At 37.2% G+C, this 27,781-nt stretch overlaps 2 protein-coding genes across 3 annotated transcripts; both read right to left on the bottom strand.

Annotated features, from left to right (window-relative positions):
• Nucleotides 1-188: 188 nt before the first annotated feature.
• Nucleotides 189-8,270, bottom strand: LOC119693686 (CKLF-like MARVEL transmembrane domain-containing protein 8). 2 transcript variants are annotated; one of them, XM_048623702.1, is made up of 5 exons: nucleotides 8,116-8,270; nucleotides 6,591-6,705; nucleotides 4,692-4,883; nucleotides 4,116-4,238; nucleotides 189-1,050 (listed from the first exon to the last, which is right to left on the bottom strand). In XM_048623702.1, exons 2-5 carry the CDS (start codon nucleotides 6,702-6,704, stop codon nucleotides 976-978), a joined length of 504 nt encoding a protein of 167 aa, XP_048479659.1. In that variant the 5' UTR covers nucleotide 6,705; nucleotides 8,116-8,270; the 3' UTR covers nucleotides 189-975. The 2 variants fall into 2 exon arrangements, with proteins under 2 accessions (XP_048479659.1, XP_048479660.1); XM_048623703.1 differs by having other exon boundaries at nucleotides 6,591-6,708; nucleotides 8,116-8,269.
• A 1,214-nt stretch (nucleotides 8,271-9,484) lies between these two features.
• On the bottom strand, nucleotides 9,485-26,664 carry LOC119693677 (CKLF-like MARVEL transmembrane domain-containing protein 8). Its single transcript, XM_038117784.2, has 4 exons — nucleotides 26,336-26,664; nucleotides 12,535-12,693; nucleotides 11,961-12,074; nucleotides 9,485-10,854 (listed from the first exon to the last, which is right to left on the bottom strand). The coding sequence occupies exons 1-4, from the start codon at nucleotides 26,486-26,488 to the stop codon at nucleotides 10,765-10,767; spliced, it is 516 nt and encodes a 171-aa protein (XP_037973712.1). The 5' UTR covers nucleotides 26,489-26,664; the 3' UTR covers nucleotides 9,485-10,764.
• Between the last annotated feature and the right edge of the window lie 1,117 nt (nucleotides 26,665-27,781).

The raw sequence follows: 27,781 nt of genomic DNA, 5'->3' as shown, positions 1-27,781 counted from the left end.
GAAACTCTGTGGGTTACGTTACGTTATTTTAACTATGGGGACATAAATTATTTTTTCAGGAGGACCTATAACATTTGAAACCACCTGTATAAAAATCGCATCATCATCACCACACTCGGTTATTCTGTACAGTGTACTAAGTAGTACTATTGTAGGTATGTATCTACTGAAATAAAATAATATACATTGATTTACATAAACATTTATTTTAAAATCGATAGAAAAATAATGTTAAATACAATTGTATAAATTCGATAGTGTTTCAATGATTTTAATGGTGTTGTTTTTTTATGAAAAGTTCTAGCTTTTATTATGGCAAAACAAAGTATACTTAACAAAATAAATAAAACATCACAACTTACAATCTAAAGAAAAATAAATAACAAAAAACAAACATGCAAGTCTGCCGGTATTCTTCGTGAAATCTAAGTAAGTAGGTATACTTTTTATATTTAAAAAGAAACATTCAACAAAAATTTAAAATTAATAAGTTCTGTATAAGTACTTAGTTATACTTTTTATGGAGAGGTACTTATTGGCAATATTGTACAGTGTAAATTTTTCAGATTTTTCAGTGACAAAAAATAATTGTTAAGTACCTACTTAAATTAATCACTGTCTAACACTTTAAATCTACATTAATTGAAACAATTCCACCCATTACTATTATTAACGAACTTGATTATTTATATCAGTTAGCAGCATACGTATAGATTTTAGGCGTAGATAATATTTAAAAAATAATCATGTTACAGTCGTTATCAAGATGGTCCACTAATATGTATTCAGAAAATAAGTCTAGACACAGCTATTTATCTCATGGTTAGGTGTAGTAGAAAAGTAGACGAAGTCCTGTATAAATTATTACAAAAATATACGTAAACTTTAAAGGCATATTATTATAATATGTATTTGTCGGTGGAACACTGGTGGAACTTGTAAACTTATATTAATTATACTTTGTTTTATGTTAAATTAAATCCCCCTGTACGCCCTGTTTGCCAGGAAGGTGCTGATCAAGTAGAGGCCGGCGAGCACCAAACCGATTATCTGAAACAAGTTTAAAGGGTGTTCTATTTTAGAGTTCTCTCTAAAATTGTACAGTTGGTCCAGTCAAGGAATGAGGTGTAGAGTGCGTGAGCAGAAGGGCTAGTATGGGACGCATTTAAGTCGTGACAAAAGTTCTCCGTCGCGCTCGCTCTTGAGGCTCCGCAATGTGAGTGAGTTGCAATGCAAAACTTATGTCACGTCTTAAATGCGCCCCATGCTACTAGCCCAGGTAACTAAGCGATTCAAAATACAAGTTAAAAATAGCTGTAACTTTAGGTGGGTTGAACCTAAACCAGCATATCTATATATATTCTAAAAGGGAATTTAAAAATCTACAACTTCTTTCCTATTATTTTTTTCATTTATGAATAGGTTTAGACAATATGAAGCAATGTTTATGAATGTTTTGACATGAATAATTTTTTCTTGTAAATTTCAACTTTTTCCGAGGGTATAACTCGAAAACGGTTAGGAATTAGAAAAAAACATATGATATAAAAGTTTTAGATAATTTTAAGAGCTCCATTTTATTAGTTGAATATATTTCTCTCTGATGCACCGTTTTCGAGATATAAGCTAAAAACCAAAAATTCGTACCTTTATCCCCCCCTCCTCCCCCCCGCTCACCACCTAGGAGTCAGGACTTTTTGTATGTTAACAACCTAAGCCCCCTGAACAAGTTTCTGAAGGAATCGCTTAGTTACCTGCTCACGAACTCTACACCTCATTTTGAGTCATTTATTGACTGGACTAAGTGCTATTAATTAATTGTAAGTTCCTTTAAGAATAGGTATTAAATAACTAAAAAATGTAATCAATCAATGCAATGGGCATTGGGCACTTTTTATTGTGAAGAACACCATCGTTTTCTACATTGACATTGTGAAATTAATTAGTAGGTAGGTATTACGACGGTGAAGACCATGCGTAAACATAAAAAATCTTTATTGTATTAGTCATTGTTGTGTTGTTAGGAAAAAAACATGTCATTGTTTGAGATGAACGTAATAGCTGAAGGTCGAGATGAACATAATCTTCAACACTGAATTATTAATGAAGTAAATAAAACGATTATTTGAGCGGTAGCTGCTAGTAGCTGTTTTAAATTGTCATTAATACTCATTGAGTATGAATGGTCTGGAGACGAAATAGGCAGACGTTCCCCTCTGGCGGGGTGGTAGGCCAGAAAGGCCCACCAATTTATAAAAAGTAGTTGCAGTCTCAATTTTCACTAGACTCAATCTAGTTGGCAAAGCGTTCGTTTCATAGAAAATGATTTGTTTACATACTAAAATGACAGCTTCAATTCATAGAATATCCGGATTCCGGATTTGATCACAGATTTGGTCATGGTTTATTGTTATTAGCTGTTTCCTAGCAACCAATGTCAAAAAATGCAATAGTGATGTACCGGTATGTAGATATGTATTAATCGACAAAAAAGGTCATAGTTGGGAAGCGTCCGTAGTCGAATTGGCTTCAGTAATCGTAACTGATCACTGAGGTTAAGCAACAACTGACACGGTCAGCCATTGGTAGGTACAGCATGAGTTATCGATTTCAAATGGTTCTTTTCTGGACGCTTCCGTGCTTCGGACGGGACGTTAAGCCGTGGGTCCCGGTTGCTGCTTCGGCAGCAGTCGTTAAGCCTAGTCAGAGGCCGCCCGAAGAGGCGGCTTGAAAGCATCTGACCGTCGGGTTGCCCACTTACTCGACAACTTCAGTGCATTGTGCTCATTCAAAAACGGCGATACGGCTCGCGGCCTATCACGTGAGTATAAATGTACAGCAAAAAGCGGGTGACTTCGTTTATTAATCATTCCTAATAAAATTTAATTATACCTATAGTCGTTTGCAATAGAATCCAACAATCATGTAAACAAACCAAATTGTCACGATTACTCCGTAATCACATACATTTGACGACCAATTATGAACATAGTCTGATTTCAATGAACGCACCATTGTTTTCACATTATCTTCAACACGGTTTAACTTGTATTTATAAGTTAAATTTGTTAAAACATTTGCAACGTAAAAATTTCGAAGTATTTGACAAGCTGTCATCTTAGTTTTTTACTCATCGAACTCTATAAGTCATTGAAAAGTTAGTGTTGTTCGTAATCTGAAGTTATCTTTTATTTTTAATTTAATAAATTATTTTAATTTAATATTATTTGAATACAATAATATTTTTTTTCAAGAGCTTAATATAATTAACCAAAACGAAAAAAGGAAGAGGAAGAAATGAAAAAGCTCGACGGCATTTTAGACACGGCAAGCGATGACACAGTGGTTCCATTTATAATTACGGTCACCGGCGACACTTCTGATAGTGATGATGACGAAGACGAAGATTTAAATTTGTTTTAATAAACACTTTTTTATATATAATCAGTTTTATTTTATAGTCTATGGCTTATATGTATATTTAATCTAATTAGAACACTATGACATCACTATGGGCATAAACAATACGCTGTCAATGTCAGCCCGCCATATTTGTTTACATGATTGTTGGATTCTATTGCAAACGATTATAATTAATTTGAAATTAGTATTTCTAACCCATGTTCTCGAATTCATCGATAACACTTATCGATAATTGTTACATCCATTGGCAAGAAAAATGGAGACACTGTGTTCACTATTAAATGTTACTTCACGTAACCCTTATTGCAGGGAATTAAAACTCATAATGATATGTCCCATGAGACATAATCATGGTAAACGGTAAAATTTCCCCCCGCAAAAATTGGCAGACTTTTTTGTATCAAGAAAGATCGCTATGGCGCTTCCCGAGGGTACACCCGAGTCCGCGTTGTTCTATGTTAATACTCGTATATTACGATTTCGATAATTCAACTTTAAACAACCAAGTAAGCATGAGTGGCCTGATTCCGAGAAATATAGTAAGTAAAGGGATATTTTTTTATAGCGTCACAGAAAATATGTACATATATGTATCTAAGTTCCTCCCAATTCAATTCAGTCATTGATATTATCGCTCATCCCAGTGATTTTCCAACAAACACAATTTAAATATGTAATAACTTAATCCTTACCGATGCCGCTAGGAAAGGTTCATAGTTGTTGCCATACGAGTTCTTGTAGTGGTTGACTTCTATGATAAGCGTGAGTGCCGCCGCGAAGTACAGGATGAACGCCAGACCGTGGAATATCACCTCCTGAAACATAGTACAATGGAAGATAAGTTTGAAGCCCATCGCTTGTGGTGCGATCATAAAGGTTACTCTAGTTTACGAGTACAAGGACGCGTGCTAACAAGCGCTCTTAAATATAGTGTTTAGTCATCAGAAGCATTGTAGAATAAATGAAAACAATAATAAAACTTTTGAAGTTTAACCAGAAGCAACAGTTTTAAATATCGAATAAAACATAGAATCGCCTTTATTTTCAGTCGAAGCAAATATTCATCGGTGTAACTAGTTGCTTTATAAATTTATTCTATGGCTTTAGAACTTATAACGACTTTATTCAGGTAATTGTAATGTGTTACTCCCAACGAAGTAATAGCATTTGTAGATTTCTTGACACTCGGGAGGTTAGTTTTTGTGGGCTCCTTTCTTACCCAGACTCACGGCATCACATATTCAGCAAACCAAAGCCAAGTTACTCACATAGAGGGTCTTAGAGATAATGGAGGCGGAGGACAAGGACAGCAGACACGCCGTGAGCAGACAGAAGGTGCCGATGAGGAAGGCCACGGAGATGAGGAAGAAGAACAGCTCCGGCTTGCTGTTGTACGTGTAGCGGTAGTTGTAGTGGCTCCAGTAGTAGCCGATGATGCCCACCGCCACCGCGCCCAGGATCTGGAAATGTTACGAGTACAATCCTCTTTATTTTGCACAAAAAAAGAAACTACAATAAAAACAGTACAAAAAGCCTTATTGCCTATAGCAATCTCTACCAGACAAACAACCTTTGGATGGAAGAGAGTTTAAAATAAAAGATTAAAATAGAAATATTGTTAGAGGGAATCGATTTATAGTAAGCATACAACAGCACTTGTGTTGGGGTCCACCAACCGAACCGACATACGATTACAAAGGACAACTTAGACATATCGGAGGTTGAGGAATGAGACCTTTACAATAGTCATACTAGGTGTAGGCATAGACAAAAAAAAACTATGAATTAAGGAAGTATAAATAACATTGAACTAACATAAAGACGTTAAGCGTAGGTGGCCGCATGATTGCAAGATAAATTTTATGAGTCTCTCAACACATGCAGGAAATTTAAATTTAGGAATGTTCAGAACAATAAACATATTTTTTATTTGCCACATCTTGGGTGGGAAGATAGATATCCATTTTACAAAACCATTTCATTCAAATGTCTAAACATTTAAAAACACCTTCACTAATTCATTTGTTTAATTAGCACAGGTATGTACCTAAATAAGGATAATTTAATTACATATGAACATTATTGCTAACGTCTCGATGCGGAATCACACAACCCATAGTTAGAAATATACAATGATTTTCAGTGTATATAGGTCAGAGATATGTCAGGTACGAGTACATTGTACAATAAACTGTGATTTTCGTTTGTACAGAACTCTACCTACCCAAAAGCTAGCACTAAAATATCTCGTAGCTGGGTTGGTAAATCATTGCTCCAACACAAAAGGGCTCGCTTGTTTTGATTCTGATCACGATATTCTGGGAATTATTTACGTAACAGAATTTGGGTCAAACGCATCACTGACTGGAACCGGATTTTTGTGTGATGAGATGAGTTTACAAGATTATTTTTTCAAATGAAATAACATAACTACTATACCTAAGCTTACATGTGTGACTGAAAACGCGCGATTTCATTGTAAAACTTGGTTGCAATGGCATAATTTTTTCAGGCCAGTGTGTTGGTATTCCACTCCTCGACTTGGTAGTTGGAGCTTCGTATAAATTTATTGTATTTATCATGATGAAACTAACAAAAAGAATAAATTTAACAGAAAAGGTTCAACCTTAAATCCTTATGGACATAATTATGGTGAGCTTTGCTCTCAAGGGAACCACATTATAGAAGTTAAGCTTTGGACTGATGACGTAAAAAAACAGCAGGTGGTGGATCAAGATCACTGTCTGTTTTAGCAACAATATAAGAAGGAATTAAATCTCACGCAAGAAATACCTACAAAAAGCTCTTTTTATTTTAGATGTCACTGTATTTATTGAGGTTTATGCCTAGTTTCACCATAGTCTGTTAGATCATTAACGTCCCGTTTACAGTATATCATCAATTATAGGTCATCTCTATATTAGTTAAATTCTTGACTGATGTGTCAAAAGTCAATAACTATACATATAATCCCTTGTTTTGATCTAACAGAGTATAGTGAAACTGGGGCATAGCATATCAAAAAGTTTTTTTTTTCTGCATTATCTTCCATTCTTATTCAGCAGTGTTTTTTTCTTGTTTCATTCACAAACTAATTCACTGTATGTTACCTACCGAAGGAAAACCCTCAGAGAACGACAAGACAATCAGAGCCAAGCTGTACCCACCAGTTCCGCCACCTTCAGCAGCCCCGGCAACGTCTTCAGGTAGCCGCTGTTGACGAACAGCGCCGTGCCCGACGTGGTGGTGGTGGTGCGCGTGATGGTCACCGAGTGAGACATGCTGCTGGAATGGAAGTGAGAAGGGCAGTTTTAGCTGATGGTGAAACTGTAGTACGGTTAGCTTCATAAGTTGACTTAGCCCCAGTTTAATCATACTCGGTTAGATCATAGGACAAGGGATTAATTCATCAATTATTATACGTCATCTTCATATTAAATTCTTGACAGATGTGTCAAAAGTCAAAAACTAATCCCTGGTTATGATCTAACCGAGTATGATGAAATTTTGTTTCGATCTTAGAAGTAATAAAACCAAATGGTTTCGTTTTTTTCGGTTTTTTGGTAAAATTGTTTGGCTACTTCTGAAGATTACCGTTGATTTAAGTATTCAAGTACAACTTTCAGTGTGGGACGCGGATGCTGTTTTGATCGGTAAAGACGGTTTTGTTTATTAACCTACACCTTTAGGGCCAAATTAATGTTATTGTTCACACAATCGATTAATGGTATCCTCGGGCGAGGTCGATTAGTGACATAATAATGGAGTAAATGTTGAATCATCTCCGAAAACGGCAAGTTAGGTCAACGAGTCATGACGTCACTCGCTCAGTGTGCCGAGGCCGCAGCCGCGAATAACTTGCGCGTGCGCCGCTCATGCACCGCGACGCGAATAATAAATACTGATCATGAAAGTAAGGGAAATTGGGTCAAAGGATTCTAGATAAGATACGTACCTAAAGAAGTCTATAGCTAATTCTGATTTAAAATCTTTTGAAATAACAATCTGAGTCTCTGAAAAATTGCAGCATAAGTAATATTGGATTAACTTAAGTATTAAAATTTAAAAATTATATTAACAAAGTTAAAGTAAAAGATACAATACCTATAAAATAAAATTAAGTACTTAATATTAAACTGTGGAATAAAAATATGTAACTTGAACGGTGAAGAATGAAAATAATATCCTTTGTAAGTTTTTCAGTGAAAGTCGATGCACAGGCAGCGGCGAGACTGTTCTGACGTCATTCTGACTCATCTCCACCCTTAGGGGAGGGTCGCACTTTATTACACACACTATGTAGTGTAGCTACTATTGTGTACGAATGCTTAACAAAATACTTATATCCTGTATGGTTTATCAAAACAATTCGACAAACTGAAATAGGTATGACACAAATATTTTCCTCCTTCAATTTTATTATTTACTTTAGAGCATACGTTAATAGATTTAATGTTTATAAGTACGTTTAATGAAGCACGGAAACTAAAAATATGAATGACGATGACGTTAAGATCTAATAATAAAATCTGCATTATTCATAATTCATACAGTTTATGTTTCCATTAAATGCAATCTTGAAACAAACAAACAAACCTATTTACTTAATCACTTGAGTAATAAAACTCTACACTCGATATTAGCAAGAAAAAAAAACGTTAGGTTCTAAAATATCTGTAGAAAAAAACTTACGCTGTGTTTATCGGTTTGGATTTCGAATCGAATGGAAACTGCAGGAAAATGTTTTCCCGTGGACACACGCGCGTTCCTTGCGTCGGGAGGCGCGGACTGCGAGCGCGCGGCCGCTGACTCACTGCTATAACCTCATGCGTGCGACAGTGCCTTGTACTCTACAGAATTGCCCTTCAGCTGTATGTGTTGTGTTGTGACTTGTGTGTCATGTTATCCTGCTGTTTCATTTACAACATACTTTTGAGTTCTTGTTATTTTGCCCAAGTAATCGAAGATCCAATTAATTTATAAATTTTCGTTTCATTAAACTTCAAAGTATTTCGCCGTCTATTGTGATAGATGGTTCTATCAAAGGTATCGTAATTATAATTATAAATCTTCCACCATTCATATTTTGTGGCAATTCTTACTTGTTTTCTTTTAGAACTGCAATGATGTGCTGCCGCTTCAGCGGTACTAATGTAATGAATTTGAGTATTATTATTGTGCTTATAAACAGTGAGATTAAAACTGCAGGACTAACAGCCTCTCCTAAGTACTTAAATAAAAAACTATCTAATTATCAACGGCGGCGGCATCGCACTGAACTCTGCTATACTTAGTCGACGCTCTTGTGTAAATTAACTATTTATTATAATCACTGATTTATCTTGATCTGATCAAGAATAAGAAACCAAGTAAACAAATGATAGAAAGTGCGTTCGTAAAAGAAAATTTTACAGATATTTGTATTTGCTACGACTTCCTGTGCTACGCGCGTCCTGTGCTACGAGACCCTGCGTAGCCTTGGCGTAGCACTCGCGTAGGCCGGTAAAATATCAAAATCAACAACAAAAATAATCATCATATTTTTTATCGTCCACATTAAAAAGGTCCTTCGTATAGAAATGTATACGTTAGTTTTTTGTACACTGATGTGAAGTGTATGCTGGGCTATACATATCCTAAACACAAAATGAAAAGATGAAAGTAGTTTATCTTGTGCTTTAAATCGACAAAGTACCGCGGTGTAACTATTTTTGTAATGGTGACTTATCGCTCATCAGCTCGCTGGACCTTAGAGAGGTATCCGACAAGAATCGGATAGGGAGGCCGTGGACAGAGTGATGTGGCGTACCTTGGGGGAGGATTATATCCCGAAGTACACGTTAAGAGTAAAAATATTTGTATATTTACATCCAGTTTGTTTGGCAAAGCTTTTAACCTAGTTTGTTCCTTTCCGATTTTTTAAGAAATAACGACTGGGTTGCATGAAATTCAAGGACCAGCATTTGCGTTTATACGAGTATAGTGTCGCCTTGGTGATAAACCATATAACGATATCTAGGTACTTATCCCACCGAAACACCAAGAAAAAATAAAATAAAAATTTGTATCTGTTATTTTTATTACCTTTTTACAAATTTGTTAAATTAACTTTGTGTGTAAAGTTTATCTTACTTTCAATGTTGTATTAAACAAAGTTTGATTTTTCAGTTCTCTCATTCATAAAATAAAGTTCTCAGAAAACCAGTATACCGATGTACCTATACAATAAAACTTTGGTTAAATCAAACATTGTTTAATATAACACAACTTATATTAACTCCTAAACATCCAACGCAACTTAAAACATCTTAGAACTTAACAATTATAAAATTATCTTTCTCATAATAATTAAGATTCGTTGAGAAATTAAAATAGTCAGCAGTGATTAAAATAATTTTAAATATAAAATTATAGATATAAGTGTCCATAAAATGGAAATTTTATTTTCGAGAATACAGATTATTTTTATAAATAATTTTATATTCAATTCAATACTGAACGATATACAAGTAAATTTTAGGATATAAATGAAAATTCTAGCTTTAATTCTTACAGATCAGTCATCATATGATAGTGCCAAGATTAAGATACGAACACAAACACATTCACAGGTTGTTTTGATCATATGCTAAGACTAGGTAGAGAAAAACAAACTTGTAGATTTAATACTCAGGGAAGGTGGTTAGTGAATCATTTTTGTTGACAAAGATACCATATCGCAGTTAGTATGTCATATAGGTTTATGAATAATATGTGTACACTAACTGTGAAACACAATATAACAGTTTGGTTAATTCTTTTGTACATATATTCACAATAATCTCTGCAGCTTATACGGTTTCACAAATAATTTATGTTTATTTTACATTTCAATTAAAATTTTAAATTCAATTACAATAATGACATCTGTTTGCTAGTGATGATGATGATGATATTACTTATATAAAATATTGTTCTCTTCAATATAAAATACTCTGTTCGTAAAAACGACCCGTGCTCAAAGTAGTGGGTACCTATGTGTGTATAACTTACCCACACTATATGTATAATACAGAAGTCGTGTAATCTGTTACCTGCCTGTTACTTACGTAGGCCCATAATAACCGTCACATTGTTATTGAGTCTAGACTTGATAAATTAATGAAAAAAGTGATTATTATCCTTAACTGTTTACTTAATGGACGAGGCCCTCAGTAGACCTTCGAGCAGCTCTGGCAGTTCATTGAAGACGGAGACGGCGGTGCACATGACTGAGGTCTATGGCAACGTGTTAACTTGGGGGAAGGTAGGGGGTACTGGCCGCAGCGCCTCACGCCCCGTCTCACGCCGACTCACGCAGCCTCACGCCGCCACCGCCGGGGCGCTTTTATGCTCCTGGTACAGCAAGTACGCGGCCGCCGCATACGCCACCGTTATGAAGATACCGAACACCTGAAACATGACACATCACTATCAGAATCACGTATGTACTTACTTCGGGGAATAACGTGCTAATAACCGACAAAGGACAAATATTTTCAAAATGAATGAATCCATTTTTTCAAGAACACGTTATCAGCGGTTTTATCGGTTATCAACCAAGTTTAAGTACGATAATAAAATATGAGACACAGTGTCGAATAACGCATTCAGCATACGCGGCCACTGAGAACTTGTTTTTCCTGTTTCTAATAGAATTTAAATCGCCGCGTCACCATATTTAGCTGGTCTCGGCCCCAGCTCCTATCACCAATTTAAAACGATAAATTTTTATATGCGGGCATTTGTGTAGGATGACTGTAGGAGTCGCTTGGGCAACTAAACTTGCCTAGAGGAATCTGGCTGTAATAATGACGATAGAAATTACTTAATCATTCCAATCCAAATTCTTGTTCGTAGACAAACTACAATTGAAATAAGTCTACCGTTCTCCTATAAATATTTATAAATTGGTGAGATACCGTTTAATGGCTTAGTTTTGCTTTAAATGTCGTCATTGATGCACAACAATGTTTATCCACACAGCCTCGACTCCGGCCCACGGTACTGCACATGGCCACATGGTGAAAGCAGACGCTCTATTTTTAATAACATAACATAAACGCTTCTCCCGTCTCTGTCTAGGCTGATGTAGAGTTGTACTAGTACTCTACGCTTTATTATACTGTGTGAGACTGAGTTTAAGTGGTGCACGTTGTCTATTCAATAATCACGCACAGTTGGACATAGACCTTTCAAGATGGCCACTACATCGCGATCTCAGCTTTCCTTATCCAACCACTAGCTAGCAACCATACTGTTTGACTATCCAATCCTATTCTAGCGTTCGTACCACTCTCTCCCATTGAACACCTGCGAGTGGGAAGGATATGTTTTCACGACTGCGTGCGATGTTGCTGCATAAAAATCTGAGTCTCTTTTGTCAGTTTTTCAAATGACTACTGTCGACGGTTATGACAGTTTTTTAGGGCAAATGCTTGACTACTGTCGCAGTTTTTACGATGCGACGTTGCAAAGCAGTGATGTCCGGGCCCTGTGTTAGTGCATTAGGTACTGACCGCCGCGGCGACGTTGGCGCCGTACTGGTAGGAGTGTATGTAGGCGGTGGCGGCGAACAGCACGATGAACGCGATGAAGTACAGCACCGTCTGGATGGCGTTGCAGATCAGCTCCTGGAATGTACAGAGAAAAAGGTTAAGTCGCAGGTTGTACAACTTGGTCTTCTGTTTTCTAAAGGTTTTCTAGTATTATTGATAAAGCATTTGTATAGATAAGAATATTTTTTTTTATTTATAAATGCTAATCGGTGAATAATTTTCTAAATTATTATTATTATTATTAGTACAGTTTCAACGGTTTTGTTTTTCTGTTAACGGTAATTTTTCTAAACAACAGATAACATGTTCATATTAGTAATACTCCTAACAAAGAATTCAGTACTAATACGTAAGTCAATAAATCAGCGAAAATGCAAATCCTCTGCATTACCCACTACCCCACTTCTTGCCCAGTTTATTACTCTGTCATTCTAAGACAATAGTTAGGACAAGACGCGAAGCTCCAAACCTACTGACACAAAAAAAACCTTCAGACATGACATGCCAAGCTACTGAAACAGTTCCCAAAACTCACCGACAGCACCCAGTTGATGGGGATCCGCAGTGCCTCCCTGATGCTGAGCAGGTACACGAAGCTCCACATGAGCGTGGAGATGAAGGACGTGACCGCCACGAACACGAACCACGGCGAGTAGTAGGGGGTCGCTAGGATCATGCAGAGGAGGCCCAGCACCTGGAATTAATGGAAAAATTGGTAAGTATGAGAAAAAGAATTTCTGACAGGTAAATGAGTCGTGTAGTAGAGGGTGGCCAAGTTCAGGACGAGGACCTTGAAGTGAGTTAAGGCATTTATAAGAGGGAGAAAAGTTTTTTTTTGACTAAATGGGTGTTTTGTATGTTATGTGAAATCAGAAAAAAAAACATTATAGAATGAAAAAAAAGGTTTGAAAACGGTATTTGGTATGTTATGTTCCAGGCTTTGACAAATAAACCACGTTCTAGAGGTTTATGATTCTAATTTATTCCCGTACCGATAGACCCTTATTAAAATGCTACAGCACCATGTTTGAAATATACTTTTATTTTATGCACGTTAATTATTGCACGCAGTAAAAGTTAAGTGCTTAGTTGATGGACAAAGCAAAAGTAAATTGAAATTTCACAAAGCTAAGAAAACCGGATTTCCAGAGCATAGAGACGTTTCCAACATGTCCATTAATGCATGTATCCATTAAAATACAATTTAAAGATAACATAGTGTGTACGTACCAACGAAGAGGTAAGTAAACGCGTTCAACAAAATAGCCAAGAAAACGAATCTATACTTAGGTAAAATAAGTTAATCTTTTGCCCAGTGTAGGCTTAAATAAAACCTCAAAATCAATGTTTATCTATCCAGGCATTGCTGATTATAAATAATAGTTAATAGGTTCTTTCATTTTGATTGTAGAATACTAGATAGGTACCTTACTATTACCGTTTTGAAATCGAAAAAAAACTACGTTTGTAAGTTGAATTTTTCGCGTCTCTAAGTAAGGCCTTGGTCTCCTATTTACGCCGTAGGTCGCGTCTAGCGTCACGCCGTAGGCCGCGTCACGATGCTCACTATAGAAATGTACTGATGCGGTCTCTCTCACACGCGGACGTTGGCGCGTAGACATAATGAGCATTGTGACGCGGCCTACGGCGGTGACACTTGACGCGACCTACGTAGTAAATAGGAGACCCGGGCCTAAGCAGAAGCAGCGTTACACAACGGCCATAACAAATGTCTAAATAGACATGGCATATTTGAATGTTATGTAAAGGAAAAGTGGGAAAACATGCATGACACACTTATGCATGGCCCTTAAAACCGCGCCATCATCGGACAAAGAGAAATATAAAGCCGGCATTGTGTACAACAAGAACCGATTATGTAATGAGTTGTGGCACACGCAACCACTCGCCATGTTTCAGAAGAAAAACTTGCACACCGTGTTAAATACATACTCGATCTGACCGCTGTGCTATGGCTGTACGTGCTGCTAATTAAAAAATTTAAAGAATTTTAAACATATTTTTTTACGTTTTGGAAGTCCTAAATTTGAAAAATGCCCCTTCATATACATAGTTCGGCATCAAGAAAACGTCTTTTCTTGCTCCTGATGCTGACGTGATATTCTAGCCTTCAGTTAGGTACTGGGAATTATTTAAAATGACAAGTACTAATTATTCAAGACCTGAAAAAATCATTCACAGGCACCATGCTACAATAATATTTCAGTAGCTACACACCGTAAAATATCATAACACAATACAATACACAATAATATCATGCTTCGGTTCGGACAGGAAAACCTAAATCATATTTTTATTGGTAAAATTGTGGATTAGATTTGGCGCGAAATGTTTGCAGGAAATTTTCCACCACTTAACTCCATTTAAGTAATATTAGAAATCAATTCCTGCCAATTTGAGCCAACTTCCATGTTTCGAATGTCGTAGAAACTGTAGGCAAACCGGTTGTGACCTTGTAAAAGAATGCTAACTTAAGTATTACACCTGTAGGTACAAACTTATATGTTAGATAGATCATAACATCACACAACACATCTTATTATATATCTAAATGATCTCTAACCTATGTACGACTACCTATTACATCAACATGACAGTGAGCTAAACGCAGGCATAATATCATCTTGTACAATATACTATACCGACCATACTATCTTTACATCCTGTTCCTTTAAATCTCTAAATGCCGATTCCACGATTATCTGTGTCGTTCAAAACGATTAGTATAAAAGCGTTGAAAGTAATTGTAGCACAGTGAACCCGATAGCGGTAGTCTGGACAAGGCGATCCGTGTTGGGCAAACGTGTGGCGAGCTGCCGAGGTGCAACACTCGTACCGTTCGACACAGGAGGGTTACTCTATACAGACGAAAAACTAACGAACAAGAACTGTCGTACAATCAGCCCTAGATAGAGTTGTGGCTCGCGCAGCAGCGCTCTTAAACTTGGTTTTTCGTCATATAGAGTAACCCTCCAGAAGAACCGGTTCCATGGTGCCGCTCCAACGGTCCCACGCGGACAAGACAGGTGCTCCTTCATGAATCAATACTCATTATTTGCACAGCTAAAACTATTAGACGTAATTTGCAGCCGCTACGCTATTGGCACTATTATTTTACTTAGATACTAAATCTTTTAGGTATTAAGTAATATAGCTTATCACTGGTGTTTGATTCTCTTGTAGAGCGTTTTGATACATTCTACCTCTACATTCTTGTGATTCTTGAACTTTGCACGTAGCTTAATGATTGCTTCAAACGAACAACACAAACAGTAACTGAGATTCCCACGAAACAATATAAATCTAGCCGCTTAATTTGACGAGGAAGCGAACCATTAAAATTAAGAAGACCCATCATGGGTATTCCATTCAATTGGAGAGTGGCCAACAGAATAATATAGTGTATTAAATACTTACTAATTACCTAGCATTTTCTAACTAAGATTTCGAGCCTGGGAAATCAAATCAAATCATGTACCTACACCTACTTCTATGGCGTAAGTGTTTTTCATGTTTGTGACCTATCACTTATCAACATAGGATGTAAAAATTAAAGCGTTTGCGCTGTGGAGGAAACACATATCTTTCGCAGACTATTCATACATCCAATACAATACACCTGCGGCACAAGATGGTGAAACGGACGGCCGTATCTGGGGACTCCGTCGACACAATCTGTGTCAAGTGACAAGCGCGGGGAAAGTGCGTGAGCTCGCGAGTACGCGCGCGCCATATGCCGATGCACCGATACCATTGACTCCGCGGCCACTAGGTCATTACACTTCGCACCACCTGAGGTACTTCTACTTGTGCTACTGTGCGGGTATGGCTGGCTGTCGAGGCTTGCGGCGTGTGGCGTGTCACACCGTCTGTATGCTTTGGTTTCTAACAACCTATTAGCACTTTGTATGAGCGCGCAAAACAAACATAGCCAACTAAAGTTAAAATGAAATCTGCGGTTGCACCATTACCATACATTTCAAACGTGACAGTCGCGCTCCAAATACAAATTGTGGCCGGATTTCCGATACAACAATACGCAAATGTATGCGCCAGCGAAAGTCGGGTCCCACCATAGATCGCCACGCCTTGGTGGCGGTGGCGGTGTACTAACACACAGATAAGGGAACAGTGATGGGTTCGGCTGCTGACGTCACTGTCTCGGAAACGTAGTCAGCTTAATTATTCCCCATCTACATATTCACAGTCGATAATTACAACGTTCACTGTACAATTACAGACCCTTCTAGGCAAACCCCTTATTCACTTCAATTTCAATTAAGTACCTAAGTACCTAAATATCTAGTATTTTTGAGCATGCATCTCCAACTAAGGTCGAGTCGTGGTGGCGTAACAGATAAGGTCGGTCTAAATTTATATCCTATTCCAGGAGGCTCGCACTACCCTACCCCTTCGGTAAGAGCATTGTACGAATGTAGTTATCTCTAACTTGCAAGTTTACAGCACCCTAAAGGCGCACCCGAGGTATAGGAGTCATCTTCCAATTTCTTATTTTAGGCATTCATATGATATATGTCACATAAGTGCTCGTAACTTGTAATAGATCGTAATCATTAGAAATCAATGCAATAACAAAAAGTATTATTTTGTAGCCTAGTTTAACTATGAAGATACGGTCGACTTAACATTATAAATAACGTCTATTATTCTTTAGGTTTCAAAATTAATTAATTACTTAATTAATGTGCGGATTCAATTAAATAAGTAACTTCAATTAGGTATAAGCAAGGAAAATTTCAATTTAGTTAAGTAATTGCCTAATTTATTACCTAAATAATATCATGTAGGTACGCTCGTGGGAAAAAAAGGTCATGAAGTCGTGTAGTATTGTTGAATTTTTGAGTGGCCGTCGTTTTTGTACCTAAATAAAATATTTATATTTATTTATTAAAATTAACGTTCATCAGAAAAAATAATATTTATTTATACGATGAATAAAAAGCATTTGAGCTTGAGTTTTATTTTTTTAACTGTCATAGTGTGAGTGCACAATGCACATAAATACTGTTATTAGGTACTACAGAGATAATAAGTACTTACCTATAAATCAATATGCTATGTAAAAAAAAACACGCACTCACGCCTTGTACTAATGTACTCCCTTGCGGGGTAGGCAGAGGTGCATTGCTGCACCCACTTTTCGCCAGAGTGTTATGTTAGTCCCAATGTAATAGGGGGCGGGCCTATTGCCATTTTACGGGCACATCCAAGACCCGAGAACAAATATCTGTGTTTAAACAAATATCTGCCCCAGCCGGGAATCGAACCCGGGACCATCGGCTCAGTAGTCAGGGTCACTAACCACTACGCTATTCGGTCGTCATGTACATGTATACATATGCTATGCAGTACTGTGTAAATTATAAGTTGAGGGTATATTACTGAGTCCAACCTGTACTACCTAGACCAAAAATCAAAGCTGCCTTTTAGTTGAAGAACGAGTATAGGCGAGGCAATTACAGAGTTGCGCCCGCGCACCCGTTAGCCTGAATAGGCCGCCTATAGCAGCGGCGCGTGCCGGGTCGACGACCTGCGTTCCTGGAGGGCTACTCTTCCTTCACGAAATGCGAAGTCTCAGAGAGCTGTCATACCATCAGTACGCTTAGCGTAGCTTAGCAGCGGCAGCGCTCCGAAAAATAGTATTTTGTAAATCTAGAATGACCCTCCTGGACTTCCTATACCCAACAGCTGCTACGAGTCTCGGCCTCACTCTTCCGCAGTCTACACCCGACTCTATCAATAAAGGCACGATGAAAGATAAGATATAGGTACGTTGTTAAACGAAAGCCATTTGTTACGATTAAAGCTGGAAGGAATAGGGCCATGTATTAATTGAATAACCGACCTAGCTAAGTACCTGCCCGAAATTAAATGCTGATAAAAAAACATATTGGCCCTTGATATTCAAACGATACGTGGAGGGATACGTTGGCAAGAAATAACAATGCAAATGTAAATTTTATTAGGGACGCTGTATTTTGCAAATGAGTAAAGATACTTACATTATTATTAGGAATTCGTATTCTGTATCATCAAAGGACTAACGAGATTTATATCCACTCACATGTGTGCAGTCAAAATATAATTATGCAGTATTATTTCATGATATTTTGAGTCACGACAAAGACATGACATCAGCATACAGATACAGCTCAGCATGACCTATACGGACCAAGGTTAAAATTAAAACCAACTCACCAATAAAAGCTAGTTCATGGCAGCTTGCATTTACTTAAAAAAGTTTTTAATTGAATTACATAGTAAGCAAACCAACTTACGTAAAGCATCTGAGGTCTACATTTTTATGATTTGTAGTATTGTACAAATGTACATGTAACGTATTAGACTAATAAGTTTTGATTAAAATTTCATTTCGTTTGTTAATTATTTCATGGTGCACGTACAAATAAAGTACTCTATCTCTCTAACTCTATCTAGACCCTGCTGACTGAAAACATTACATACGAACCGAATGCTACAAAACAATCCGTTCTAATAATCATTTAAATACTTAGGAACTATCAAGTATCAAGAACCAAAGAGAGCATCCCCGATGTTATAAATGAATCTCTATTTATTTATTTTTATTTATTTTTTTAAAGATTTTATTATCACTCCACAGACTTTATGTCCGTGCCTTTTTGAGAGATCAATATATTGTGAGAGTTTGGTTGTTTTTTATCTTCATCTTTTAACTACTCACTACTCAATGTGGAAGCTTATAATATATATATTTTATCTTTTATATATATATATACCTATATATTATTAATAATATTTTTTTTTTTGCACTCCTGGAGGAAAATCTACACAGACACCTGGGAAGGGGACCCAGGTAGTGTCGGCCTTTAACCGACTAAAAACCCCCAGTTGTGCATTTCTTGTTTTTTTTTTTTTTTTTTTCTTTTTTTTTTTCTTTGTTTCACACAGTCACACTTACAATTATAATGGCAACAAACATTTGAAGGGTAGGGCCAGTGTCAGCTGTCTTCAGAGAACTTAACAGACGCCTGTCAGTGGCCACACACTCCTTTTGTCATCGCTGTTGTTTTGCCTGGTGTTAATGTGTGACAGTGTTCTTAAAACTATCTTAATTTTATTGGTTAGTTCTTATACAGATAATATTAATTCATGATATACTATACAATACCTACATATCAAAACTATACAATACATGCTATATACTATACATATCAAAACTATAAAAAACATGCAATACTGTTTGGCCGTCAATATAAAATTAAAATCAAAATTCTCCTATTCCGCTCCATTTTGCGTTGCCAAAAGCCTTGATTGCTGGGCAACGACCTCTTTGTCCCGATTTTTTATTGCCATCTTTAGGTTGTACTCGAGGATCCGTTTCTTCGGTGCTGTTATTGCCGTTTTAGCGAGGTTGCCGATAGCGTCCTCGGTGTCATCCGCATAGTAGGTGCAGGCGGAGGTGTGCCTCGACAGCGCCACTACTGCGTGAGGTATGCTATCGTGCAACTTTATTTTGTCTTTTGTTTTTATGATAATGACGGATTCGTACGTCAATCCCTGTGCTTCGTGTATGGTTAAGACGCGTGATCCCGTTCCTTCTCCAAACCCTTGGCTGGTCAGGGTCTCTTTTTCTTATGAATCTCTATTTCTATTAGTCATGAAACTCATGACTTCATGACTACGCGTGAATTAGTGAATTTATTTTTTTTATTGCCAGGAGTAGGATGTTTATGAAAGAAAATATTTCTGAGTTTGCTATCATAAAAAATAAGATATAAGCATGTATAGGTCTACCTAGAGCAGTAAGTATATCCTATCCTATTACTACATATCGCTGATTGGTATTATGGCCAGCCACAAGTTCTGCTTCAACACCCACCGGTAACTATAAGTAATAATAACAACTATATGATGAAGGTAAAATTGATATCTACCGGTCACTTCAACCTAGCGACCTTGTTGGGCATGACTTCACACTAACTCTGGTTCAATCAACGGAAAAGAAAAGTAGAAAACAATGAAAGTTATTTTTTTTATTTCATTGGCCCAGTTTAATTTTTTTATCCACTAGTCTGTTACGCGAGTAAGACACGGAATTAAGTGAGAGTATCAATGTTTAATCATTATCATCTTCAGCAATACATCAGTCGTCAGGGGGAGGCCTATGTCCACAGCTGGATATAGGCCTCCCCCTGTGGCTATTAGGAGCGCCACCGCACACTGTTTTCCTCGTTCATCCTCTACTTGCTACTTGTCGAAGGTCTTCGGATCAGCGCAGAGGTTTAGTAGGTCTACTTTATGTAGTGCTTACCTTAGTATTTGTAGGTAGGTCTGTATAATATGAATCTCATTCTCTATCTGTGAGGAGTGTAAGTTGTAATTCTAACAAAGTGGTTCGTAAAAATCTGTTTAAATTTGGTTAATTTGTAAGATAAAATGAAAAATATGGAAATATAGCAAGTATTTACGATAACGTCTGTAACGAATTCAAGGTCTCAACAGCGCTGCGACTTATAGGAAATGTAATATTTTTTTAATATCTGTTCATTCTGTATTCTAGTACTTAGCTTCGGTTTTTCCGGCGGCATATGGAAAGTGGTATGATACGAACCTTTCCTATCATTAATCCTGATTTTATCAAAATACACTTAATATAAGTTGAGTTCGATTTAATAACAGTAATTCTCTTTTGTGTAACTAACACACAGTACTTGTTAACTAAGTTTTATTTTGTTTGTTCTAACACCTGTGTAAATGTAAACCGTCGCGTACTGAGATATGTTGAAAGTAATTGGTCAAATTAGGCCACAGCATTCAAGATTATTAGTAGTGCCTGTGTCAGCGGCTACAACGGCAGATTTGAATGACCCCTGACTCGCAATTAGTGGAATGACGCTTCGGCTGAGATCACGACAGCAGGGTATCTACAATCTAGTACATTCCTACAAGTATAGATCACAAATATGTTGAAAAACTCAATGGTTGGTATTATTGATGATGATGTCATCACATAAGTATCACGTAAGTTTTCATTCACTAATATTTGATGCGTTTAATGAGAAAGCAGCATAATAACGTTGTTATTTCAGTTGCCGTGACCCGATTCCTTGATCTTTCAGCAGACGGCCTTTTAACAGGGAAAATAAAAGATCGTGTCATCCAAAAATACACGTTGCAGGAGTATTAGTAGTGGCTAGAGACCAACTAGGAAGTCTTCCCATAACGAGATGTAAAATGAGATGTGATATCTCTGCTACGGGTACACTACATAAATCCGAATTACTTTTTTACGAATATGAAAATAACGATTTTTAAAATTACGAATTTCATAATTCCGAATAATTCACAATCCCGAATTTTAAGTTTCCGAATAACGAAAATCACGAATAGTTAATAAACGAAATTTCAAACAACATATTTATTAAAATGACGACAGTCAATTTTCCGAATATTATTATTTCGATGTTTTAAAAGTACGACTTTTTATTATATCGAATTGTTAAAATTATGAATCCCGAAGTTTTAATATTCCGAAAATACAAATTCCCGAATGCATCTTAGTTAACAAGAAATAGTTATTAAGAATAGTGTGTTTATTAACAGCATAATCCGTATACAATTTAACAATATTTTTTAAACTATATTATTTGAGACGCTCCGCTCCGCTTCGCTGCGCTCCGCTTTGTTTACGATATCTATGTGCACCTAACACGCTCCTCCTCGCTTTGCTCGTCGTCGCACCTATCTTTAGATTTAGGTCCTAAGGTTTTTAAGGTTAAACACCGTAAAAATCCGAGCAATTTTATTGCTTTGTTGTGTTACTTAACAACAAATACTACAAATAGTTTTCTATTTACAATATTTTAACTCTATATTTGAAACGCTCCGCTCCGCTTCGCTGCGCTCCGCTTTGTTTTTCAATATCTATGTGCACCTAACACGCTCCTCCTCGCTTTGCTCGTCGTCGCACCTATCTTTAGGTTTAGGTCCTAAGGTTTTTAAGGTTAAACACCATAAAATTCCGGGCAATCTTTTTGCTCTATATTTGGAACGCTCCGCTCCGCTTCGCTGCGCTCCGCTTTGTTTTTCGATATCTATGTGCACCTAACACGCTCCTCCTCGCTTTGCTCGTCGTCGCACCTATCTTTAGGTTTTGGGTCTAAGGTTTTTAAGACGTTTATGGTTTTTTTGTCAAAATCACGAATTATCACATTTTCGATCGGGATTTGAATTTTTCGTGATTACAATAAATCGGTATTTTATTTTTCGTAAGCTTAAGTAATCGTATTTTTAAACGTTCGTGTATTTGACAATCGTAATAACAAATCTTCGTGGTTATAATATTCGAAATTATAATTTACGTGATTTTTAGAATTCGGCATTTTAAAAAATCGGTATTGCAATATTTCGTAAATTACATATTCGGTGTTTTCAAATTCGGAAAAAAGTTTTTCGGAATATTTGGGTGTTCCCCTCTGCTACAGACGCTACAGTGGACCCACTGATTCACTGGACTCAAGGGGGTGACGTAGAGGCGTAGACAAACTTTATGTGTGGGAGTGGAGATTTTTTGATACCCTTAACATTTAGTAAAAAAAAACTAACTAAGGTACCTACTGGAATGCATTTGCTTTTTTTAGAGTTGACTTTAAAGAGTTAATTGGGTATATATAGGTACCAATACAAAAAAAAAAAAATTTTTGCATACTAACCTACGTGTATGTGGTATAATAGCACAGTATCTTTCAGTTTGAATGCTCAAGGCCAGTGTTTATTAGCAAAGCCAGTTGACGATGCGATGAATTTATATTTTTAACTCGAAATCAACCATCTCGTAGCTCGAATCAAGAATAACTATCACTATAGGTAAGTATAGATACCTTCAACAATCGAAATGGAACAAGCTGTTATGCGAACACCAATATTCAAACAATTTTCTCGCTTTGTAGAATGTTTACGAAATTCCAGTAAACATTGCATTGGTCACTATTTATATTCCAACGAACGAAATAGTCTTACATGCGGCATGTAAGACATGTAAGGCATGTAAAATTCCCCACGCGTACTTAATTTTTTTAATATTTACCTCAGAAAATCGCTTTACTAAATACTTAATTAGGATTTCTTATTCTATAATTAGCCTTTCTTATGCACTTATACATTTATACTATACAATATGTATAAATACCAGTAGAAGTACGGTCAGCTGCATAAGTTGTTATACACTTCTATACCTTGTCAAACTGACGAACCGTCAATGCTTCAATGAATGGATAGGCGGTTTGTTAGATTGACAAGGTTCAAATGTGTATAGCTACTTATGCAGCTGACTGTACATCGGCTCGTCTTGTAAAAGCTCTTAAAATGGGTAATATGCATGTTGTCCTTGATCTCGTCGTCGTGAGACCGCGACCACGAGTGATACATACAAAGTCACAGTTGATTAATATACCTACTACTGATAATTGTTACACCACGACGTTAATACAAGCATCTATAGATACTGAAATATAGTAACTCACACGGCATGATACAAATATTAGATATATTTTACCTATACAATGATGACGGATTGCATAAGTATATTTCCTGTAACCTATGCTTTATAATCTGGATTCCTAAAACCTAAACCCTCAGACGCAAAGCTTTTTAAAGCTTTAACTAAACTTTAACGCTGCAAAAGCTCTTTCAATTTTAGACACGCAAATTGAAATTAAACACAGGTGTTTTTGTATGAATTATGGTGGCTTCAAAGACTCTGATAAGTTTCGATGAGTGGTGAAAAGTCCAGCAAATGACAGGTTGGCAAGGACCGGTCGCCGGGACGCCGCCGCCGCCGGCCACGACCGGACCACATGTTAACGACAGAACTACTTTCTTTTCGACCAGCTTTCACCCAATGCCGCTCTCAACTAAATCTACGAATGCAAACTTTTAATCGAAACGCTAAATGTTATTGCAATTCGGCCATGAACTAAACGAGCCGTGTTTTGAATCAATAGAAAGCAATTAAACGAACATACGATGTTACTTTTGCAAAAGAGAGTTGCGGTTAGCATAAGTGCCTGTCTGCTGTGTAAACAAGTGTCTACCGAGTTTCTTTTAGGAATTTCTTAGTATGATCCTTCTGTCTCATCTTTCCGCTTTGAAAATAATAGTTAAGTATATTTTACACCTTACTTTTGATGGTAATAAACATTTAAAAGGTTTCTCATACATAACCGTGGATAATACATAATATTTGTAGAGATAGTTAGTGATGATTACGCGGTAACGTCAACTTTCGGCTGATTATTCCGTCGTGGCTGGTCGCTGCCGCTGGCACATTAACTTCAACAGATAAAACACACTATTCGTCGTAGTTATCTTTAGCTGTTCCATTGTTTCTTCGTTCACGAGTGTGTGTAGCAGTCGAGAGACAAGGCTGTGTCGGTGTCACAACACATAATGCGCTCAAATTATGTCCATAGGACGATCCCCTGGTAACAGAGCCACATCTGCTTTCTAAATATAGACGGGGAATACCAAAATTCTTAAAATAGCCATAAAACAACAAAGATAGCTGTCATATCCTGTACCTAATTAGATAGTGAATCGTGAAGATATTTTTAATTAAGTTTATTTAAATTATTGATTGAGTTGGGGAGTACCCGTTATCGGGTCTATCCTTTTAATTTTGGATCGGTTTACGAATCGTTCTGGCAGAATGTAAGTAAGTACATCATAGGCAGGCAGATCAGGAGGCAGGTCATTGTGGCTACTTAAACGTTATACAGTGGGGTTAAAAAGGTCTAATTCCGAGCTAGGCCCACCATTAACACGAATATAAAGGTCAATTAAATATACCTACTTTAATAGACGCTAGAGATTTCTTAAATCATTAAAAGGGACAAATTAATCATTTTAAGATACTGTATTGTATCGCTAACACTAAACTTATGAACGTAGGTAGGTTTGTTGTTGGCACAGCCCTAATAGACTGCCTTTTATTTATTTGAACCGTAATCATGGCAAGGTATATTGAGATTCCTAATATGGACTTAGGGATATGATGATATCAGAATGGTCGGTCATACGTATGGGTGTGGTGTGGGCGAATAAAACTAAAGATAGAATCTGAATCTGAATGTGGGGCAAATATAAAATCTAGCTATAGCTATAAGAGTTCGTTTAAGATATACTTAGGTAGCTCAAGCGCGGTTCAAAATTCAATGATATTTATGTATGACTGTATACTTGAGTTGAGTACTTACATAAGTACATGTAGCAATTAAATAGCTAGCAAGTAGGTAGGTCATCAATAATAATTCATCTTACACAGTATTCTATACCGACTTTTATCGGGCATCTGCATTGATTATTATGATATTAGCCTCCCTCAAGTCTGTAACTACCTAATTATTAAAATTTTCGTAGAATCATTCATAAATGTCGATGATTTTCGGGTTTAAATTGGTTTGGAAACTATGTACATGTTGGACAATAGCAGGTTTCAAAAAGATCTGGTAAGTAATTAATACTAGTAGCTAACAGACGATAAAAGCTACCCAGAGTTAAATATGAATATTATAGAAATAAACCTTCAACATAAACTTAACTTCTAAAAATCTTTTATTTTGTTAGCATTAGGTAAGCTTGCCTATGGATAATTATTACTTAACTTTTTTTAATCGGGAGAAGGAAGCCGTTTTGTCTAATGGAATGTGAATAAGTGGCTTTCTTTACCTGCCATCTGGCCCTGGCTGACCTACACCCGAGACGAGCAAACTAAAAAAATGCATCGCCATAGTAAAAAAAAGCGGCCTTGTGACTTAGTAGGAACTGATTTCCTCCTGTTGCGGCATAATGGGTCTGCAAAGAATTGAGCTGTGGAGTTATACTTATGTATGTCAGCTCAGTCAGCAGAGGTAGTGCTGATTGAAGCTGAATCGTCGCAGTCGCAGAGTCCACACCCACCGCTGACCTCGCCCGCCGCCGCCGGTGCTGGCGACACCCAGCCAGAGGTAACTTAGCAGAATGCATCGCACCACGACCTCGATTACATGCACACACTGCATGTACTTACTTGAGTATTGTGTATCTACCTACGTATAGCTCGTATAGCGTAGCTATGTACCTACTATGTAGACATAATATAGCATCTGACGTCATCTTTATTTTTTTACGTGAGTAATTAAGAAAATAATTAACTATCGTCTCTTATTAGAACATTGGTATTTTATATAAAAACAAAGTACCTAGTTCTTGAGATACTTATAGGTAAACATCTAGTTTTTATGCAAATACATAGCTGACTGAATCAAGAAACTTACCAACTGAATGATTTTTAATAAGCCGGGTGGAGTTTTGAAATAGTCAATGTTGATTTTAATCCAGTCTAGCGCGCCTTGCTGTTGTGGCGGCGGCTGCTGCGGGCCCGCAGGCTTGTTGTGTTCCACCGTTACTACGGTCTCGGGAGCCATCATCCTTTGCACCTCGTAACTTTTAAAAACAAAGTTTGTTCAAGCACTTGTCACTGTTATGTTTGAGTCACTTGACGCGGTTGGCGCGAGATTGGTCGAGCGGGGCGGAGGTATAGCTCGCGACTGAGCGACTGGCGGCTCGCGGTGAGGCGGTGAGAATGGAGGGCCGCGGCCAGCGCGCACCTCCCGTGGCCCAGTCTTTGAATATGTCACTGTGACGGAATGCAGAGCTGCCGCCGACGCGACCATAAGCTTTATTTCCATATTTTGAAAATTTCTTTAATATCCTTACGTAGACTCTTATGAATTTCTAGGACACATAAGTATCTATACGTTACGTACCTTGCTGTTTAGCCAGAATTATACACTTACTGCACCTACATTTCGTGGGCGTTGTGTGAGCACTGAGCAGTGTGCATTTGTCTTAATGTAAAAGGGGGCAGGCCTATCACCATATTGGAACCCGAGGTCTGAGCCGGCCGGACATCGAATCCCGGGATAATCCAAAGGAGTATGTACTTCACGTCAGCGCTTAAATGTAAATAAGAACTTTAGTAACTACCAACTGCACCGTTCTGTACGGGCATCTATTAAGATACTTACTTAGTTATTAACATCCTACATTAGGAGTTTTAGGACTAACAGTTGTGTAGTACATTTTTTTGTAGCGCCTCATACTTTTGTAATAGCAAAAAGCTTACGCTTTGATAATGTGGAGAATCCTAGTAAGTATGTATATTATGTAGAGTCCGATTCGGGTTTCTTCACCGTAAGAGCGATAGTATGCGTAGTACTTAAATTCAAAGAACTCATTGGTACCTACATGTCAGCGCCGGATTCGAACCCGCATCTCTGGCGTGAGAAGCGGGAGCTTACCCGACTGAGCTACCTCCGCTCTCTTACCCAGTCAGGGTCACTAACCACTACACCATTCGACAGTCATATAGAATATACTTGTTTTATGTCGTAATGTAGTTGGGGTATAGAATATACAGACGTTATGGGAAAATAATATTTTGGCGGAAATATCCATTGCTTTGAAATCTCATATAATTATCATTTATTTGAAATATCACATGCTGCTATTGACAATTTCAATCGCATTATGATAATGCGAATGTCCCATTTCATCCACTTTTAAATGGCATGAATAGCATGATTAATTAAACATTTTCTCCATAGTTGGTTATCTAACCGACCAGGGATTGGTTAATCGATTATACGTCATCTCCATATAAAGTTCTTGACAGATGTGTCAAGTCAATCACTAATACCTAGTTATGCTCTAACCGACTA

Source organism: Plutella xylostella, chromosome 10 (assembly GCF_932276165.1).
Source record: "Plutella xylostella chromosome 10, ilPluXylo3.1, whole genome shotgun sequence".
NCBI lineage: Eukaryota > Metazoa > Arthropoda > Insecta > Lepidoptera > Plutellidae > Plutella > Plutella xylostella.
Note: the sequence above shows the minus strand (reverse complement) of the source record. Positions and strands in the feature narration are given on the sequence as shown.

Bases quoted from the DNA above. Each gene is read 5' to 3' on its own strand.
- LOC119693686 (XM_048623702.1), bottom strand. From the start codon at position 6,704: ATGTCTCACTCGGTGACCATCACGCGCACCACCACCACCACGTCGGGC. The intron at 4,884-6,590 runs GTGGGTACAGCT...TAACATTTCCAG, and splicing joins TGCTGAAGGTGGCGGAACTG to ATCCTGGGCGCGGTGGCGGT. The intron at 1,051-4,115 runs GTAAGGATTAAG...AACTTGTTTCAG, and splicing joins AACCTTTCCTAGCGGCATCG to ATAATCGGTTTGGTGCTCGC.
- LOC119693677 (XM_038117784.2), bottom strand. From the start codon at position 26,488: ATGATGGCTCCCGAGACCGTAGTAACGGTGGAACACAACAAGCCTGCG. The intron at 12,075-12,534 runs GTGAGTTTTGGG...TGTACATTCCAG, and splicing joins CCATCAACTGGGTGCTGTCG to GAGCTGATCTGCAACGCCAT. The intron at 10,855-11,960 runs GTCAGTACCTAA...GTCATGTTTCAG, and splicing joins GCGCCAACGTCGCCGCGGCG to GTGTTCGGTATCTTCATAAC.